At 43.5% G+C, this 19,604-nt stretch overlaps 1 protein-coding gene across 2 annotated transcripts in view; it reads right to left on the minus strand.

Annotated features, from left to right (window-relative positions):
* LRP11 (LDL receptor related protein 11) overlaps nt 1-19,604 on the minus strand; it is a 48,570-nt gene that overhangs the window by 15,241 nt on the left and 13,725 nt on the right. For both annotated transcript variants that reach the window (XM_008995233.5, XM_002747108.6), the window contains exons 3-5: nt 10,661-10,802; nt 4,443-4,568; nt 2,914-3,126 (exon numbers count right to left, since the gene is read on the minus strand). In XM_008995233.5, coding sequence (XP_008993481.3) covers nt 2,914-3,126; nt 4,443-4,568; nt 10,661-10,802 — 481 coding nt within the window. The remainder of the gene's footprint in view (nt 1-2,913; nt 3,127-4,442; nt 4,569-10,660; nt 10,803-19,604) is intronic.

Below are 19,604 nucleotides of genomic sequence, written 5' to 3' on the forward strand. Positions count from 1 at the left end.
GGAGGGCAGCAGAGCTGCCATCTGAATAGAAACCACAGGATGTGAGTGCTCTTTCTAACATTTCTAAACTTCTGCTTTTTTCCCACTGTCTTCACCCAGGACTTTAAAAATTGTGTTTTTGATGAATATTTAATAATACATGAAAATGCTCGAGTGAGAAAAAAGTTTTATAAAAGCATTACACTATTTTTGTTAAAAATGAGTAAATATGTATATGTGTATGAATAAAAGTAACCAGCAGAAAATGCAACAAAAATTTTTTTTGAGATGGAGTCTCACTCTGTCACCCAGGCTGGAGTACAGTGGTGCAATCTTGGCTCACTGCAACCTCCACCTCCTGGGTTCAAGCGATTCTCCTGCCTCAGCCTCCTGAGTAGCTGGGACTACAGGCGCATGCCACCATGTCTAATGTTTGTATTTTTAATAGAGATGGAGTTTCACCATATTAGCCAGCTGGTCTCAAGGTCCTGACCTCGTGATCCACCCACCTTGGCCTCCCAAAGTGTTGGGATTACAGGTGTGAGCCACCGTGCCTGGTCGCAACAAAATTTTAATAGTGAGTTTTGCTAGATGCTTTTAACTTTCTTTGTATTTTTCTATATTTTCTGAAGTAAATCTGCATTATTTTAATAATTAGAAAAAACTCTAATATGTTATAATAACTGGACATCTAATCTCCCTGCATCTGTGAAAGGCCCTTCTTCACATCTTCATAACCAAATCCTAAAGCTGATTATCAAAAAGCAAAAGAAGAGATCATAAATCCATTGGAAATTGGGTGCTGACTCCCATCAACTGCAGGTGGTAGCCTGGAGCGTTATTTTCTTTTTTCCCTTCAACTTTTAAGCTCTGTGGTACATGTGTAGGATATGCAGTTTTGTTACATAGGTAAACGTGTGCCATGGTGGTTTGCTGTAGAGATCATCCCATCACCCAAGTATTAAGCCCAGCAGCCATTAGCTATTCTTCCTGATGCTCTCCCTTCTTCCACCCCCAACCCTCTGACAAGCCCCAGTGTGTGTTGTTCCCCTCCATATGTCCATGTGGTCTCATCATTCGGCTTCCACGTGTGAGTGAGAACATGCAGTATTTGGTTTTCTGTTCCTGTGTTAATTTGCTGTGTTAATGGCTTCCAGCCCGGGGCAGTATTTTCAAAAGGATTCTGAGCTAAGTCCACACTCCCCATGGGACAGTGCTGGGATCAATGAGCAACACATAGCGTGGATGAGGGCTGATGGGGTAAAGTATGAATGTCAGCCTATTTATCATTCCTCACTTGAAGTCCCTTATTAACAAATGAGGTAGCTGAGGTCCAAAGATAGGAAGTGACTTATTCAAGATTCTAAAGGTAGAGCCAAGACTTGGGCTTTGGTCTCTGACTTCAGCTAATTTGTTTATGCTCATGTGGTATGGTAGGAATTCATCCATCCTGGCCTCTGACAACACAGATCTCTCCATAAACTCTTTACCCCTTCAGCAGTCCTGCCAAAGACATCTGGTCTCCCCTGGCTCTGTTTCTTAGGTTGTGATGCTCTTCTCCATACAAACTGTCTTAAGCAGAGAAAACCCACTAAAACCACATCCAAAGGCTTGCATGTAGTGTCCAATTTTACCAGTAGGTGACCAAAAAAAGCAGGCACTTGGCAGTGTACTTAAAACTGAGAAGGAAAAGGCCCTGCTAGAATGCAAGGTTTTGCAGACCTATCTTTATGGAGGCACTTAAAATCTACAAGGTACATAAACAAAAGAGTGGAAGGAAATATAACAAATATTAAAAGTAGTTTTCAAAAGAGGTGGTATTTTAAGTTCACTTTCCTTCTTAAATTATTTTTCATCTTCCATATCTTGTATAATGAACAAAAATTTTTCATAATAAACTTACTAAAATTGCGTCTGGTTATTTCCATATAACTTATGCAGAGTATGACAAGACATTTACAAAAGCTTTTGGAAATGTGATAATCTCTATTCTGTCTCATGTTACATAATCATGCAAATAATAAGTGTGTAAAAAGAAATTTAAAAGGATGGAATCCTGTATTATTTATTTATTTATTTATAGAGACAAGGTCTCATTATGTTGCCCAGACTGGTCTCAAACTCTTGGCCTCAAGCAATTCTGCCTCAGCCTCTAGAGTAGCTGGGATTACTGGTGAGTCACTGCATCTGGCTAAATCCTGTAATGCTTTAGTCATGTGAATGTGTTTTAGACCAGGGCAATGGCTCATACCTATAATCCTAGCACTCTGGGACGTCAACCGAGGTGGGCAGATTGCTTGAGCCCAGGAGTTCGAGACCAGCCTGGGCAACATGGCAAAACCTCGTCTCTATAAAAAGTATAAAAATTAGCCAGGCATGGTGGTCCCAGCTACTATGCCTATAGTCCCAGCTACTCAGGAGGCTGAGGTGGGAGGATCATGTGAGTCTGGGAGGTTGAGGCTGCAGGGAGCCTGTCTCAAAAAAACTTATTAGCCTTATTTTTCAAATGATAGATTTAGTTAAATTGGAAGCATAAGGTTGAATTACTAGCACATCCATCTCTTTCAAGATGACTTTTTAAATGTTCCCTTGCTTGGGTGAAGAGGATTTACATAAGGGTTATACTGTTTCATCTTAAAACAACCTAAAATTGAACACTTAGTTTTCTGTAAGCGAAGTGGTAATGTAGTTACAATTATGTATTGGTACCTCTGGAGTACGTATATATGTATGAGTGTATTTAGTAAGTACAAATACTATTTATAAATTAGTGCAGATGTCAAGATCTTTTCCCGCTTTTTGGCCAAATTCTTAATTTTAACTCTTATTTCAAGATACTTCCTTAACACTCTTCAAACGTAAACTTAATTGTGAGCCAAAGTTTGGCTACAGAAAACAAGGTTCTTCATTGGAGAACCTGCCCTGAGTCCTTACCCGGCATCAGAGGAATGATTTGACTCTCTGGTCCCCAAAAGGTGGAATGATTCCTCTTCTCCGTGTTTGGTAATGCAGGTGTCTTGTTTGCAGTAGTGGCTTTCTGAGACTTTTCCACCAAGGATTCGTCCCCTGTGTCTTCACTCAGCCCTGTGGTTCTTGGCTGGGCAGGACTAGCAGCCGTGTGGGTTACCATCTTGCGGTCCAGGCCCACTGAAGTGTGAAGAGCTACTGTTAGTTGCTGGATTTCTTTTCTAAACTTTACTACTAAAACCACTACATCTTCAGGTGATTTAAAATCATGGATATTTGGACATAATACCCATTCATCTAAGACATGTCAGAGCACCATAAAAATCTATTCTCTCTTGTTTTCAAATGGGTAATCTGTTCTTTCTTCTTCTAATAGCTTTCCAAATGTTACACATAAAGAAATGGACAGGGCCCCATGTGGTGGCTTATACGCGTAATCCTAGCACTTTGGGAGGCAGAGGCAGGCAGATCACTTGAGCCCAGGAGTTTATGATCAGCCTGGGCAACATGGCAAAACCCCATCTTTCCAAAAAATAACAAATTATCTAGGCATGGTGGCACAGGCCTGCAGTCCCAGCTACTGAGGAGGCTGAGGTAGGAGGAACACCTAAGCCTGGGGAGGCTGCAGTAAGCCATGATCATGCCATTGCATTCAGCCTGGGTGACAGAGTGAGACCTGGTCTTAAAAAGAAAAAAAAAAAAAGGCCAGGCATAGCGGCTCATGCCAGCATTTTGGGAGGCTGAGGCGGGCAGATCACCTGAGGTCGGCAGTTCAAGACCAGCCTGACCAACGTGGAGAAACCCAGTCTCTACTAAAAATACAAAATTAGCTGGGCATGGTGATGCATGGCTGTAATCCCAGCTACTTGGAAAGCTGAGGCAGGAGAACTGCTTAAACCTGGGAAGCGGAGATTGCAGTGAGGTGAGATGCCATTGCACTCCAGCCTGGGCACCGAGAGCAAAACTCTGTCTCAAAAAAAAACAAAAACAAACAAAAAAAAACGGACAAAGACTAAACTTAAATGTAAGGTTTTGAGAATCTTCGTCTTTCCCCAAATCCATACTTCATTACACTTTCGTCAGTCTTTCTTCTTTCTTAACAGGGCATTTCTATGTGTATGACATTATAAGGCTGATTTATAGCCCTGACTTAGCCACGCTCTGGTGTACTATAAATTTTCTTTAAAAAGTTATCAAAACAAAACATCAGATCACTTCAGTTTTTAAGAAAGCACATGATATGCAGCATTTTAAGGATAGAAAGAACCTGGAAAATTGAAAAAAAATAAAACCATAAGCAATACTGAAAATTTGACATTTGGCACTTAGACTAGAGACATATTGAACTGTCATTTAAGGCATAGCTTTTACACATAAAGTTATAACTAAAACCAAGCAGCGGAAGGGCACTGCATTTGCATTTTATTCTTAGGACACAGACCTCCTGACTCTAACCCTTCCGGCCACTGCCTGGCAGTGTGACATGGCCAACTCACGATTCTGGCAGAAGTCTTCATCAGACCCGTCGGGACACTGCCGCACTCCGTCACAGGCGAGCGTGATGTCAATGCAGCAGCCATCATCACAGAAGAAGTGGTAGCGTGAGCAAGGGTGCAAACATCCTGTTTGTAAACAAACCTCGTCACAAGAGTGCAGGAAAAATTAAGATTCTCAAGATGGGTATGACAAAGGAGAATCTGTGGGGATGATAAAACGCATTTGGGGCTGGGCATGGTGGCTCACGCCTGTAATCCTGGCACTTTGGGAGGCCGAGGCAGACAGATCACAAGGTCAGGAGTTTCAAGACCATCCTGGCCAACATGGTAAAACGTCATCTCTACTAAATACAAAAAATTATCCAGGCGTGGTGGCATGTGCCTGTAGTCCCAGCTACTCAGGAGGCTAAGGCAGGGGAATCGCTGGAACCTGGGAGGCGAAGGTTGCTGTGAGCTGAGATCACACCACTGCACTACAGCCTGGCCACAGGGCAAGATTCCATCTCAAAAAAAAAAAAAAAAAAAAAAAAAATGCATTTGGGTGAAGAGATGCAAATAATGAGGCAAATCTAACAGTTTAAGCAACAGGTTCTGGAGAGGTTGGAGGGCTCTTTTTGAGCCTCCTGACTTCACTCTTCAAGCTCCTCAGGGGTTCTTGGTCTGAGGGCTGCTCTCCGTGCTTGCTTTGCCCAGGTGGTGGCACAACGAAGCAGCAGCCCTGTCTCTCTCCACCCTTGCTCCTCCGCCTCAGTTGTATCCCTCTGCATTCATCCGTACACCCCATTGTTGGATCCTCTTCCTCTGGCTGTCGACTGCTCCACAGGAGGCCACCTAACACCATCCCACCCACTGGATGGCTCTTGGCTATATTTTAACAGAGGTACCATTTTATTTATTTATTTACTTACTTAAGACAAGGTCTCACTCTATCGCCTGGGCTGAAGTGCAGTGGCACAATCTTGGCTCATTGCAACCTTGCAACCTCTGCCTCCTGGGTTCAAGAGATTATCCTGCCTCAGCCTCTGAAATAGCTGGGACCACAGACATATACTACCACACCGGGTTGATTTTTGTGTTTTTGGGAGAGATGGGGTTTCACCATCATGGCCAGGCTGGTCTCAAACTCCTGACTTCAACTAATCCACCTGCCTCAGCCTCCCAAAGTGCTAGGATTACAGACATGAGCCACTGTACCCAGCCCAGAAGTACCATTTTACATATGCTATGTCTTACATTCTTGTTTCCTAAGTAATACTTTTCACTGAGATTAACTTTCTACCATTGAATTCTAACTGCTGACTACTGTAACATCCCTGGTTACTATAGAGAATAAATGAAATCTTTAGTTACAGGCTGGCATAATTTAGTTTCATGAAGTAAGAAAATTTTCTCCCTTCTAGAGCTCTTAGGAGCTTTTAATTTGTAGTGCAATTCACAGGAGCTCCAAATATTTTCCTGAAATGCAATTTCCCTCTCCCTTGATTAAGCCAAGTTTATTAGACTTAGCTGGATGAGAACCAGGTTACTATCTGGTACTGGCAACATGGACTAAGGCATCAGGCTAGAAGCAGGTCATAGGAGCTCTAGTTTTACAGGGACAGAGTGGACTAGACAATTCTCTCAGGAACATGAGGGAGTGGCAGATGATGATATTCCTTCAAAACCAAATGGCTAAGCACAGTTCACAAATCCAAGTGAAATCTTGGACACACACACATTTTTTTTTTTTTTTTTAGATATGGGGTGTCACTATGTTGCCCAGGCTTGTCTTGAACTACTGGACTCAAGCAATTCTCCTGCCTTGGCCTCCCAAAGTGCTGAGATTACAGGTGTAAGCCATGGCACCCGGCCTTGGACACATATTTTATTGAAGGTTAAATCAAGAGGTTGAAAAAGGAGTCTGTCTGGGTGTAAGGAAATCTGAAGATACACTGATCCAGGGTAAAGAAAATAAGAAGAGAGGGTAAAGAAAATAAATACTGGTAGAAGCTCCTGCGAAAGAAGAGGAAGCAAAGAGCCTGCAGTTATGACTGAGAACATGGGCCTGAAGGAGAGTCAGCTCCGGCCACTGGGAAGAAGCAGAGAGGGGAGGCAGGAGGACACTCTGGATATCAAACAGGATACGGTTCCTCCTCAGGTTTCTTAAATTCATGGCATCAAAATCCCAGATATCTCAAGGCTTTATTTATGCCTTGGGTGGTTTTGGAGATGGATCCATATTTGTAAATTTTCTATCTTTTTTGGATTAGCAGTCTCCAAACTTTTTTGATCATGCATTCTGATCTTTAACATATTGTTGAACAGGCATCTACAGTTTATTTATTTGAGACGGAGTCTCGCTGTGTCGCCCAGGCTGAAGTGCAGTGGTACAATCTCAGCTCACTGCAGCCTCCATCTCCCAGGCTCAAGCAACAAAAATATAAACTCTCCTATCTTCTTTCTTACCCTAAAAATGTCTTGAACAACTCAGGGGCATCCTATTTGGAGACTGCTGAGCTAGATCATGTTGGAAGAGCTTGATGGCTTGCTATTTGAATAGATCATTTTTCTAAACGTGAAAAATGTTCAAAATGTTAACTTATTAAAAATTGAACCAAGTTATGATCATATAGGCAGGGTACCTGCTCATCGGTCTACCCCAGCTGGTGTCACCCTTGGTTACCATGACATCGGGGTTATTCATTGCAAGACCAATTACATACAATGGAGGTGAGGGAAACATTTGTCTCTTCTTCCTTTATTTTCCAATGTCTATCTGTGGTGTTTTATTAACTTTAATTCATAGCCTGTTATTCCAATATAACCAGTAAGTGATTCCAGACAGCAGTTAGTACCACACCAATTCTTTTTTATTTTCCATACAAAGTTATACACACAAGACCTATTTCCAAGCAGCTCTTTAGTAATCAAAAGTGATTCTCCCATTACTCTCTGCCACTTCAAATACAGTTCATTACCATCTTGGAGAAAGGCCAGAAATTTATAGCTGGCAATTTACTTCTGGAGCCGGAAAGCTGCCTGAGTAGATAAACCAGGGCAAACAAGTGGCTGGTGAGGTGCTGGCCATCTGCTCGTATCAGTGCAGGCCCTTCCTCCCTCCCAGGCACCTCAGCTGTACAAGAGCTATCCTTTTCTGATTTCTGTGGGGATGACAGGGTATCTGTGTTTTCCTCCTGAGTCCTTTCCTCCCAGAGTCAGCAGCTAAGGCCCTGCCCAGGCGAGTCCTCTACCCAGGGAGAAAGCCCTCTAGAGGGCGCCCAGCTCCACACAAGTGAGCCATCTTTGCTGGAGCCAATGCCCTGTCTCCACCAGTCCTGGTGTGCCGGTCCAGAAAAGGAGCTCAACAATGTTTTCAGTAGCTGGCTGGCTCTCCTGTGCAGCTGCAATGAACCAGCAGGGCTGACGGAATCCGGGCTGGGTTGGACAGACACTGTTTACTCGCTATCACTGGTGACCTCACAGTGCTGGTGTGGGCAGGAGTTTGGTGTCTGTCCCGTCCGTTTCTGGTTACCCTCCCTCCTTACAGTGAGCTTAACCCCTGGCTAGACATGAAGTCATAAGCCAAACAAGTTTTTAATGCAGCCTATGAAAATTATCAAGGTTGACAAGTCCTTAGGATTCTAAAATCTCTGTAACTCCTTGGAAAACTTCATTTCCAGTATGCATACTAATCTCTGTTTTTGACAGAAGGCTAGATTCAATGTAGTACAAGTAAAGCACAGTCCTGACCCAACTCTTTTCTTTTCTTTTTTTTTTTTTTTTTTAGATGGAGTTTCGCTCTTGTCGCCCAGGTTGGAGTGCAATGGCATGCTCTCAGCTCAATACAACCTCCCCCTCCTGGGTTCAAGCAAGTCTCCTGCCTCAGCTTCCTGAGTAGCTGGGATTACAGGTGCCCACCACTGTGCCCATTTATATTTTTAGTAGATACGGGGTTTCACCATCTTGGCCAGTCTGGTCTCAAACTCCTGACCTCGTGATCCACCTGCCTCGGCCTCCCAAAGTGCTGGGATTACAAGTGTGAGCCTGGCCAACTCTTTTATCCTCATTCTGCACACTGCTGGCTTAATTACCATCCAGATTCTGAGTTGTGAATGCTGAGAATTCAAAAATGTCAGAGACTTACTGCAAGTTTACCAGAGTGATGGCTAGTGACGGCAAAGCTTTGTGAGACTATAAGCTACAGGAAGTCAGGGACCACGAGTGCACCACTCTATCCCCAGGGCCTGGCAAGGTCCCTGCACACAGCGGACACTGATACACAATGACCAAGTAATAGGATATTTAAACGTACAAGATCTTAGCATCTCTCCAAAAGTGAATTGTGTCTGTGGTGAGGGGTTCCCTCTACAATACTACAGTATCTTTAGTGTTGCTAAGTTCCATGCAATGGATATTTTTAAAATTTTGATGACCTAATCTTTCTTTAAAATGTAGATGTTGGGCCGGGAGCAGTGGCTCATGCCTGTAATCCAAGCACTTTGGAAGGCCAAGGCGGGAAGATCACTTGAGGTCAGGAGTTCGAGACCAGCCTGGCCAACATGGTGAAACCCTGTCTCTACTAAAAATACAAAATTAGCTGGCATAGTGGCCTGTGGTCACTGTAGAGTCTACCACTGCACTCTAGCCTGGGCAACAAGAGCAAAACTGTCTTTAAAAAAAAAAAGCTGCCTATGTAAATAAACCAGGGCAAACAAGTGGCTGGTGAGGTGTTGGCCATCTGCTTGTATCAGTGCAGTCCCTTCCTCCCTCCCAGGCACCTCAGTTGTACAATAACAATCCTTTTCTGATTTCTGTGGGATGACAGGGTATCTGTGTCTTCTTCCCGAGTCCTTTCCTCCCAGAGTCAGCAGTTGACTAAAGCTCTGCCCTAGTCAACTGGAATGTAAGAAACATAGATGGATGAAATAAGTAAGTTTTACACTGTGCAACACAACGTGAGAACCATGATATGTATTTAAAGTTATATTATTGGGCCGGGCACGGTGGCTCAAGCCTGTAACCTCAGCACTTTGGGAGGCCGAGGCAGGTGGATCACGAGGTCAAGAGATAGAGACCATCCTGGTCAACATCGTGAAACCCTGTCTCTACTTAAAAAGACAAAAAATTAGCTGGGCATGGTGGCGTGTGCCTGTAATCCCAGCTACTCGGGAGGCTGAGGCAGGAGAATTACCTGAACCCAGGAGGCGGAATTTGCGGTGAGCCGAGATCATGCCATTGCACTCCAGCCTGGGTAACAAGAGCAAAACTCCATCTCAAAAAAAAAAAAAAGTTATATTATTAATATGTCTAGGCATCTGTGTTAACTGTCTATGAAAATGTGTAGGCAGTGCTTTCAAATTGATGTGTCCTTTTCATATTTCAATTAATTTTAACTGCACTCCTTAGCTGCACTCTTTTTTTCTTTCTAAAACTTCTGAAGTGATTAATTATATCAGCTGTGAATTACACTCAAGAGCCAAGTCTTTCTTCAATCCAGTGATAATGCCTTTTCCTTGTTTTTATATGTATTTTTAATTGTCAAAGAGAAGAGTATATGTTTATGGGGCACCATGTGATATTTTGATATGTTTACATTGTGGAATGATTAGATCAAGCTAACTGACATATCTATCATTTCCTCTACTTGTAATCCTTTTGTAGTGACAACATTTAAAACCTGCTCGTTTAGCAATTTCAAAACAGACAATACATTATCATTAACTATAGTCACCATGCTGTGCAACAGATCACCAGAACCTGTTCCTCCAGTCTCAGTGACACTCTGTACCCTTTGACCTGCATCTCTCCCTTCCCAGTCCATTCCTCGCACAGCCTCCAGTAACCACCATTCCACTCTCTTCTTCCATGAGTTCAGCTGGTTTCTATACTCCTCAGCTTTACTCTTGGAACAGATGCAACAAATGAACCACCCATCTTTAAACAAAATCCTCTCCTATAATAGCCAGGCAATTGTCTTTGATGAAGTAAGTCAAGAAAAGCAGAAGCACCTCTTCTCATCCCCTGGAAGACTTTCTCTACCCCAACCCAGTAGCACCAGCAAAGCCTAAAACAGAACAGAGCCTGCTTTTGTTATTGTATTTTTAGCAAAGACTCTCTCATTCAGCAGTAACCAAAAATAAAATGGAATAGCCCATGAGGTGCAGAGCAGAATGCAAAACGCCAACCTGACACCACTCTTCCATAAGCAGGTGGAAGTGAGGGAAGGACTTTCTTCTCACCTCCCGTGGAGTAGGCCGTGGGAAGCACCGTCACTGACACGTTGTCAGAGCTTTTCTGCCCGGCAGTGTCCGTCACGGTCAGCTGGAAAGTATAGGTTCCCTCCTGTAGGTGGGACAGCTTCAGGGTTCCTGATTGAAGTACCTGCCACAAAGAGGGGACACATCACGTTGAGCAGCTGACCTGAGCCCTGAGTCCGACACCATCCTCAACCGGAAGTCCATGTCTCAGAGCAGCCCAGGACCTACCTCTGCACTCTGGCCTGAGGCTGCTAAACTACATCACACACTGTTGGCAGCTGCCCCACCTTGAACTCACCAGTTCTCCTTTATTTAGGTGACCAAGGCCTTGACTGACAATCTTGTCACTTGTCTGCAGCAGCTGCTGCTCCAAACCTGCACCTCATCCCCAGCTTCATGCTCAGGATCCAGGCCCTTCCGTCTCAGTAGGGGATTCTCAGCTTATGAGAATCAGCTTCAGGGAGAAAATCAGGACCGTGACTAGGGTTCTACCACCCACCTCCTCCTGGGACCCTACCTGTACCCACTGTCACTTCCTTCTGACAGCCAGCAGGGAGGAGCTGTCCCTCTTGTGTTCCAGGTCAACCCCTTCTTCTAGTCCTTGCCCCCTTTCTTTCTAGAACTTTTAAAACACATCGACTCATTCTCTTTCAAATGGCTCTGCTATAACTATGCTCAAGTTTCTCTCATCCTAAGAAACAATCAAATGAAACAACAAATAAAAAGTTCTCTGAGCTCCAAGGGCTCACCAGCCACAGCCTCTCTTCCTTCCCATCTCCACTTGGCTCCCTGAAAGGCCTGGTTGTGTCTGTTTGCTCACTTCCCATTTACTCTTAGCCCCACCCACGTGGCTGCTTTCCCTACCATCCCCCAAAACAGTGCTGGCAAAACTCACTGACTGACCTAGCAAAAGTCACCCAGGTGTCAAGACCAGCAATACAATTTTTTTTTTTAATCCATGTTTGGCCCAACACAGTGGCTCATGCCTGTAATCCCATTGCTTAGGGAGGCAGAGGCAGGTGGATGACGAGACCAGGAGATCGAGACCATCCTGGCCAACATGGCGAAACCTCATCTCTACTAAAAATACAAAAATTAGCTGGGCGTGGTGGCATCTGTCTGTGGTCCCAGTTACTCAGGAGGCTGAGTCAGGAGAATTTCTTGAACCCAGGAGGCAGAGGTTGCCGTGAGCTGAGATAGTGTCTGCCTGGCGACAGAGAGAGACTCCATCTCAACATCATAATAATAATAATAATCCATGTTTAACTGGCCGTTTTACTGTATCTAATAACGCTGGCCACTCTGGGCTGTTTGAAAACCCCTGTTTCCTTGGCCTCCTCTTCTTCAAGTTCCCCCACTCATTCCTTGTGGAGGCCCTCCTGGGGGGCCTTTACTCCCTAACCCAGGGCTCCATGCTCGCCCTCCACTCTCCCATCACTCACAGGCAGCTTGCTGAGCACAGCTGGAGCAACAGTGCTGAGGCTCAGCTCTGTGGTGGGACTTTGGGAGTCATTCCTGGACATTCAGCCTAAAGACTGTTTCTTCAGTTGTCCTAATGATTGTATTATCCATTTAATATTCTATGTAAAAAAAAAATCCTTTCAGCTTAAATGAACTAGTCTGGATACTGTCCTCTGCAGAATGCTGACCATTTGACATTCTATTACACTGATGCATTAATAATGGACTTTGAAATGACAGAGGATGGAATTGTACTATTGTAAGAACCATCTGCTTGTTTTTAATTAGGAAATCCTAGAATTTTGACTGACTTAGGCTTAGAGGATTTGTCATCAGTGCATGTGCAGACCCACAGGATGGTTTACAATCATTTAGAGGTGATATAATGAGATAGTACGGTTGTCATATTTTATGCCATTCGAGTTAAGGTCTGGATTTCCAGGTCCTAGTCTCAGAGAGTCAGAGTCAATGGGTTGTTCAGGAGAGCGGGACCCAGGATTCTACACTTACCAAGCCCACCCAGGCAACCCATGATCACACTGAAAGAAACACTGGTGCGTGGTTAAGAGCACAGAACCTGGTGACCAACGGACATGGGTTTGAATGCCAGGCCTACCCCATACCATGCTTGGGTGATGATGTACAAGTCACTTCACGTCTCTAAACCTCAATTTTTTTCATTGTAAAATGGAAATAATAACAGCACCTCCTTGATGAGGATCAAATAAGATAACTCACATAAAAGAGCTTCACATAGGGTCTGGCCCATAGTAAGTGCTTAAATATATCCACCGTCTCCACTGGGTGATTCTTATCTCTAACTGAACAACATAACACAATTACTCTTTACAAAGAAACGAATCCCCATGAAATGAGTTTCATTCACTGAGACAGTGACAGAATGGAGACCTTGGGTTGTAAAACAGTCTACACTGGCCTACAAGCTGTCCATCACTTTCCCTGTAAAAGCCTTACTCTGGAAGTGAGTTTCATTCACTGAGACAGTGACAGAATGGAGACCTTGGGTTGTAAAACAGTCTACACTGGCCTACAAGCTGTCCATCACTTTCCCTGTAAAAGCCTTACTCCGGAGGGCTGGCAATGACAGCCACCTGCCCTTTGTTATTTCAAAGAAATGTTGGCAATGTTTGTTGCCATGCTATTACACTGCTTCCAGTGTCAACTACATTGACAGAATGGAAAACAGAGGTCACTTATGTGAGTGCAAAAATACTAAGGGCAGCAGAGGGAGCTTTAATGACAATAAGAGAACTTCCAAAGAGCATAGAGTGGACCTCTGATCCTAGGAATCAGAACCCACTGAAATAAAAGTGGAAGTCAGTCTGAGACTCAGGACAAGATTGGATAAGGTCTCATTCTCATCAGATAAGAATTGGAGCTTAGGTCTTATCTGTTGGATAGGACCAGATCTTATGCGGTCAGATAAGATCAGAGAGTCAGATAAATAAGACTGAAAACAAGACTAGAACTCTTGAGACCTCAAGGTTGTATTTGATGATCCTTCTTTCATATCTCACCTGCAATCCATCAGGAAATCCCATGGGGTCTGCCTTAAAAACACATCCAGAATTTGACCATTTATCACCCTGTCCATGGGTACCATCTTGCTCTGAGCCCACCCTGTCTCTTGCCTGGGTCACTGCAGTGGCCTGGAGGCCTGAGCTCTGGACTAGGGCCTGGTGCCTTCTTTTTTCTGGAAACTTTTCCTCCCAGGTCCACCCACAGTGAGAAGAGGGTCAGTTATGGCCTCTTCCTATGTATGGGCACCAGGCTGAATCAAGGCGAGACACACAGGGAAAGGTGCAGGTGGTAAAGCTCAGAGCTGTCTAAGTGGAGGGGTGGGTGGCTGTGTGGCAGGCTCTGGCTTTCTTTAATCCTGGCTCAGAACCAGGCAGACCTTGCTGGTGGGCAGCAGTGCAGTAACTTATGCCCTCATTTACTGTCTCTTGGGACTTAGGAACACAAGGGAGCATGGGAACAATGACAGGCACACTGCGGGTATGTCCAGGTGAGGCCCTGCAGCCTTCAATCAAGTAAGGTGATATGACAAAGCTGCTCTATCCCAGCTGCTCAGCCTGAATGCAGTCAAGAATCCCCAAGACTTCCGGGGAGCAGCTGCTGCCTCCTGCCATGGTATGTGAGTGGAGGGGTGGGCTGCAGGATTGATTCCAAGCAGAGATTTAGAAGGTGGGTGTGACAGGGGGATGCTGAGTCATGACCAGATTCTGAGTGTGAACATTGGAGTGAGGTGAAGACAAAGTCAAGAGAGATTTTTAAAAACACCAAGGGGCCGGGCCTGGTGGCTTACACCAGTGATTCCTACACTTTGGGAGGCTGAAGTGAGTGGATCTGTTGAGGCCAGGAGTTCGAGACCATCCTGGCCAACATGGTGAAACCCCATCTCTACTAAAAATACAAAAATTAGCTGGGCATGGTGGCAGGCACCTGTAATTCCAGCTACTCAGGAGGCTGAGGCAGGAGAATCTCTTGAACCCGGGAGGCGGAGGTTACAGTGAGCCGAGATTTTGCCACTGCACTCCAGCCTGGGTGACAGAGAGAAACTCTGTCTCAAAAAAATAAAATAAACCAAGGAAGCACTAAAGCCAGGGAGCTGGGTGTGCCATCCATCTGGCTGCTGGCGTCACCCTGTGCCGGAGCTCCCTGCAAAAGAGAGTGAGTCACTGAGCTTCCGGTCGTCAAAGCTCAGCTGCCAACTGCAGCTCTGCAGGCCTGCAGTTCACTAGGAAGCCTCTTGTCAATACTAGGGCTGAAAGGAAGAACATCCCTGGGTCAGGGGCCATCCCCACACCTGGCCTTGGCATGCTTCCCCACTGTCTGTCCAGGCACTGCCTCTCTGATGCAGGAAACACTGGGTCCAGATGCAGATGATGATAATCACCTTCAGCCTCCTGAGCACACTCCAAAAGGTCCCTTCTCTGGCTCTTTTCGTTCCTTTAGTTAACGACAGCGTTCTCTCTTTGCATTCAGCTATTTAGAAGATGTAGAACTGTCACATGGATGCTTTCCCTTCAAGGGCCCAGGTGACCCTTCTACACATTTTCTCCCATTAGGATGACACTGGAGAGAGAATTTAAAGTAGTTCACAGACATGTTCCAAGTTTCAGGATAAAAAACTATCTACATATGTACACACAACATACCCAATTTGTAACTTGGAAAAACACATGATCATAAAAAGCAGGAGCTTCAATCTCTGCTCAAGATCCCTGTTCAGCAGTACTTTGGTAGTTGGCCTCTGGCCAAACCAATGAATGACTCAGTCTGTTTTCTGACTCAACCCCATCTCCCTAGCTAGGAATTCAGTGGCTAGGAATACATGTTTGAGCTTCTCATATAGGTATAAACTAAATTACACACACACACACACACACACACTGTATATACGTGGCTACAAAACTTAGTAATACGTATCTTTTAAAAATTATGTATAGTAGGTGGCCAGGATGCAGTTAGTTTGAAGTTGTTGGTGTAACTCATGTCCCTCCTTTAGCAAGCTTCCTTACGTGTGGTATTTTGAAGTCACTGCTATAGACGGAATGGCTGTGTGCCCTCCCAAGGTCACATGTTCAAACCTAATGCCCAATGTGATGGCGTTTGGAGACATGCTCTCATGAATGAGCTTAGTGCCCTTATAAAAGAGGCCCCATATTATTAAAAAATGAAAAAAAAAAACCCACCAGATGCTGGTGAGGTTGCGGAGCAAGGGAACCCTTACACACTGCTGGTGGGAGTGCAAATTCGTTCGTCCATTGTGAAAAGTGGTGTGACAATTCCTCAAAGAACTAAAAACAGAACTACCATTTGACCCAGCAATCCCCTTACTAAGTATATACCCAAAGAATATAAATTGTTCTACTATAATGACACATGGACACATATGTTCACTGCAACACTATTCACAATAGCAAAGATATGGAATCCACCTAAATATCCATCAACAGTAGACTGGATAAAGAATATGTGGCACATATACACCATGGAATACTATGCAGCCATGAAAAGAAACAATATTATGTCATTTGCAGGAACATGGATGGAACTGGAGGTCCTTATTCGCAGTAAACCAACACAAGAACAGAAAACCAAATACCATATATTCCCACTTATAAGTGGGAGCTAAATGAGAACACATGGGCAGAGAAACGGGAACAGCAGAACACTGGGACCTACTTGAGAGTGGAGGATGGAAGGAGGGAGAGGTTTAGAAAAAAAAACTTTTGGGTAATATGCTTAATATCCAAGTAAGGATATAATCTACACACCAAGTCCCCAACTCATTAGTTTATCTATATAACAAACCTGTACGTGGATCCTTTAACCAAAAATTAAAGTTAAAATATATTTAAAATTAAAATAAATTAAAATGAAAGAGGCCTCCGAGGGCTGCCTTGCCTCTTTTGCCATGTGAGGAAACAGTGAGGTGTCTGGTTATAAACTAGGAAATGGGCCCTCACTAGACACCAAATCTGATTGTACCTTGATTTTAGACTTTCCAGCATCCAAAGCAGAAAGAAATTCATTTCTGCTCTGTAGAAGCCACCCAATTATAGTGTTTTATTAAAGGAGACCAACTGGACTAAGGTAACCATTTAATTAGAAAATTTTAAGCAACTAATGAATGTAAATCAATACACTGATTTATGAATTACAAATCTCCTTAAATGTCCTACTTTCTTTCATGTTCCTAAATGTCATATTTTACATCCTGACTTCAGATTTAAATGGATTATGTTTAACAATCATGAAAGTCAGTGTCATTTAATGAGCTGCCTGAAAAATATGTGTCTTTTGCATTTTGATGTATTACAGATTAACAGTTAAGCGGATACAAAATATCCTGCTCAAGGGCAGAAAATATATAACGTTGAATCTAGTGGATAACCTCTTGGTTCTGACCAATCATCTATTCTGTCTTCACAAATGAAAAAGACAGATTAGGTGCTGTGGCTCATGCCTGTAATTTCAGCACTTTGGGAGGTCAAGGAGGGAGGATTGCTTGAGCCTAGGAGTTTGAGATCAGCCTGGATAGCACAGTGAGACCTCATCTCTACAAAAACGTAAAAAAAATTAGCCATGACTATAGTTCCACCTACTCAGGAGGCTGAGGTAATAGGATTGCTTGAGGCTGTAGTGAGCTATGATGATGCCACTGCATTCCAGCCTGGGCAACAATGTGAGACCCTGTCAATGAATGAATGAATGAATGAATGAATGAATGAATGAAGCAAGTCAGGAACATGAGCTTCCCTGTATGCTTCGTGCCTAGTACAATACTGGACACATATCAGATACTTAAAAATTACCTACTAATTATTTCATAACTAATCTCATAGCATAATTCCTTGCAGGATAAATACTTCTCTGGGTCACGTGCACATGAGAAGATGAACCCTAGAACCTGATCTTAAAGTATCACAAGACAAAGGGAGAAATCACTACTCTACCTGAGAACACAGAGCAGGGGTGAGGAGCCTGTGCAGGTGGTGGAGACAAGGGGAGACAAGAGGAGGGATGAATGGCTCAAGAAGCAGAGGGGGTGGCCGCTCAGGGGAAAGCCTGATCAATGGACACTACTGGGTGCTAGGGACAGTCAAGGGACTTAGGAACAAGGACATCTGACATCATTTAACTTAATTGTTTTGCTCTGTGACTGCCCTCCCTCCATTCCCAACAACCTTCAAACTTAGCTTCATTTTGTAGCTTGAGGGCAGAGTGCATCCGTGTTCCAAACAGCAGGAAGCCATTCTTAGAGAAAAAGGAAATTATTTGAGAGACCCAATTCTCTTGCCAGAAATGTTGGGGTGTGAAATCAGGCTGCTCAAGTTAAAGAGATCAGAGATATAGCTCCTGGGGATTAATTACTGTTAAAGGAAAATTCTCAAAATGGTAAAACTATGACTCTCACACAAATGTAATATGAATATTTTTCAGAAACATTAAAGTGGGAACCAATAAGGTATTGAACTGATTTAAGTAATCTGAAGATTACACATACACAGGCAATCATGCATGCCAAAAGAAGTTGCTAGGAGATGCAAAACTGAAATGGGTTTGCTAATTGGTACTGAAATGAATCTATTATTAGATTGGTTAGACAGATCAACGAGACAGAAAATTAACAAGGATATCCAGGACTTGAACTCAGATCTGGACCAAGAAAATCTAATAGACATTTACAGAACTCTCCACCCCAAATCCACAGAATATACACTCATCTCAGCACCACATCACACCTACTCTAAAATTGGCCACATAATTGGAAGTAAATCACTCCTCAGCAAATGCAAAAGAATGGAAATCATAACAAATAGTCTCTCAGACCACAGTGCAATCAAATTAGAACTCAGGGCTAAGCTAACTCAGAACCATACAACTTCATGGAAACTGAACAACTGGCTCTTGAATGTTGACTGGATAAACAATGAAACGAAGGCAGAAATAAAGATGTTCTTCGAAACCAACAAGAATGAAGACATAACGTACCAGAATCTCTGGGACACATTTAAAGCAGTGTCTAGAGGAAAATTTATAGCAATAAATGCCCACATGAGAAGCAAGAAAATATCTAAAATCAACACCCTATCATCAAAATTGAAAGAGCTAGAGAAGCAAGATCAAAAACACTCAAAAGCTAGTGGAAGACAAGAAATAACCAAGATCAGAGCAGAACTAAAGGAGATAGAGACACACACAAAAAAAAAACCCTTCAAAAAATCAGTAAGTCCAGGAGCGGGTTTTTTGAAAAGATTAACAAAATAGACCGCTAGCCAGATTAATAAAAACCAAAAGAGAGAAGAACCAAATAGATGTAATAAAAATGATAAAGGGGATATCACCACAGATTCCACAGAAATACAAACCACCATCAGAGATTACCACAAACAACTCTATGTCCATAAACCAGTAAACCTGGAAGAAATGGATAAATTCCTGGACACTTGCACCCTCCCAAGCCTAAACCAGGAAGAAGTCAAAACCCTGAATAGACCAATAACAAGGGCTGAAATTGAGGCAGCAATTAATAGCCTACCAACCAAAAAAAGCCCAGGTCCAGATGGGTTCACAGCCGAATTCTACCAGACATGTAAAGAGGAGCTGGCACCACTCCTTCTGAAACTATTGCAAACAATCCAAGAAGAGGGAATCCTTCCCAAATCATTTTATGAGACAAACATCCTCCTGATACCAAAACCTGGCAGAGACTCAACAAGAAAAGAAAACTTGAGGCCAATATCCATGATGAACATAAATGCAGAAATCTTCAATAAAATACTGGCAAGCCGATTGCAACAGCACATCAAAAAGCTTATTCATCGCGATCAAGTAGGCTTCATCCCGGGGATGCAAGGCTGGTTCAACATACGCAAGTCTATAAACATAATCCACCACAGAAACAGAATGAAAGACAAAAACCACATGATTA

The sequence above is a fragment of the Callithrix jacchus genome, chromosome 4 (assembly GCF_049354715.1).
Source record: "Callithrix jacchus isolate 240 chromosome 4, calJac240_pri, whole genome shotgun sequence".
Lineage (NCBI taxonomy): Eukaryota > Metazoa > Chordata > Mammalia > Primates > Cebidae > Callithrix > Callithrix jacchus.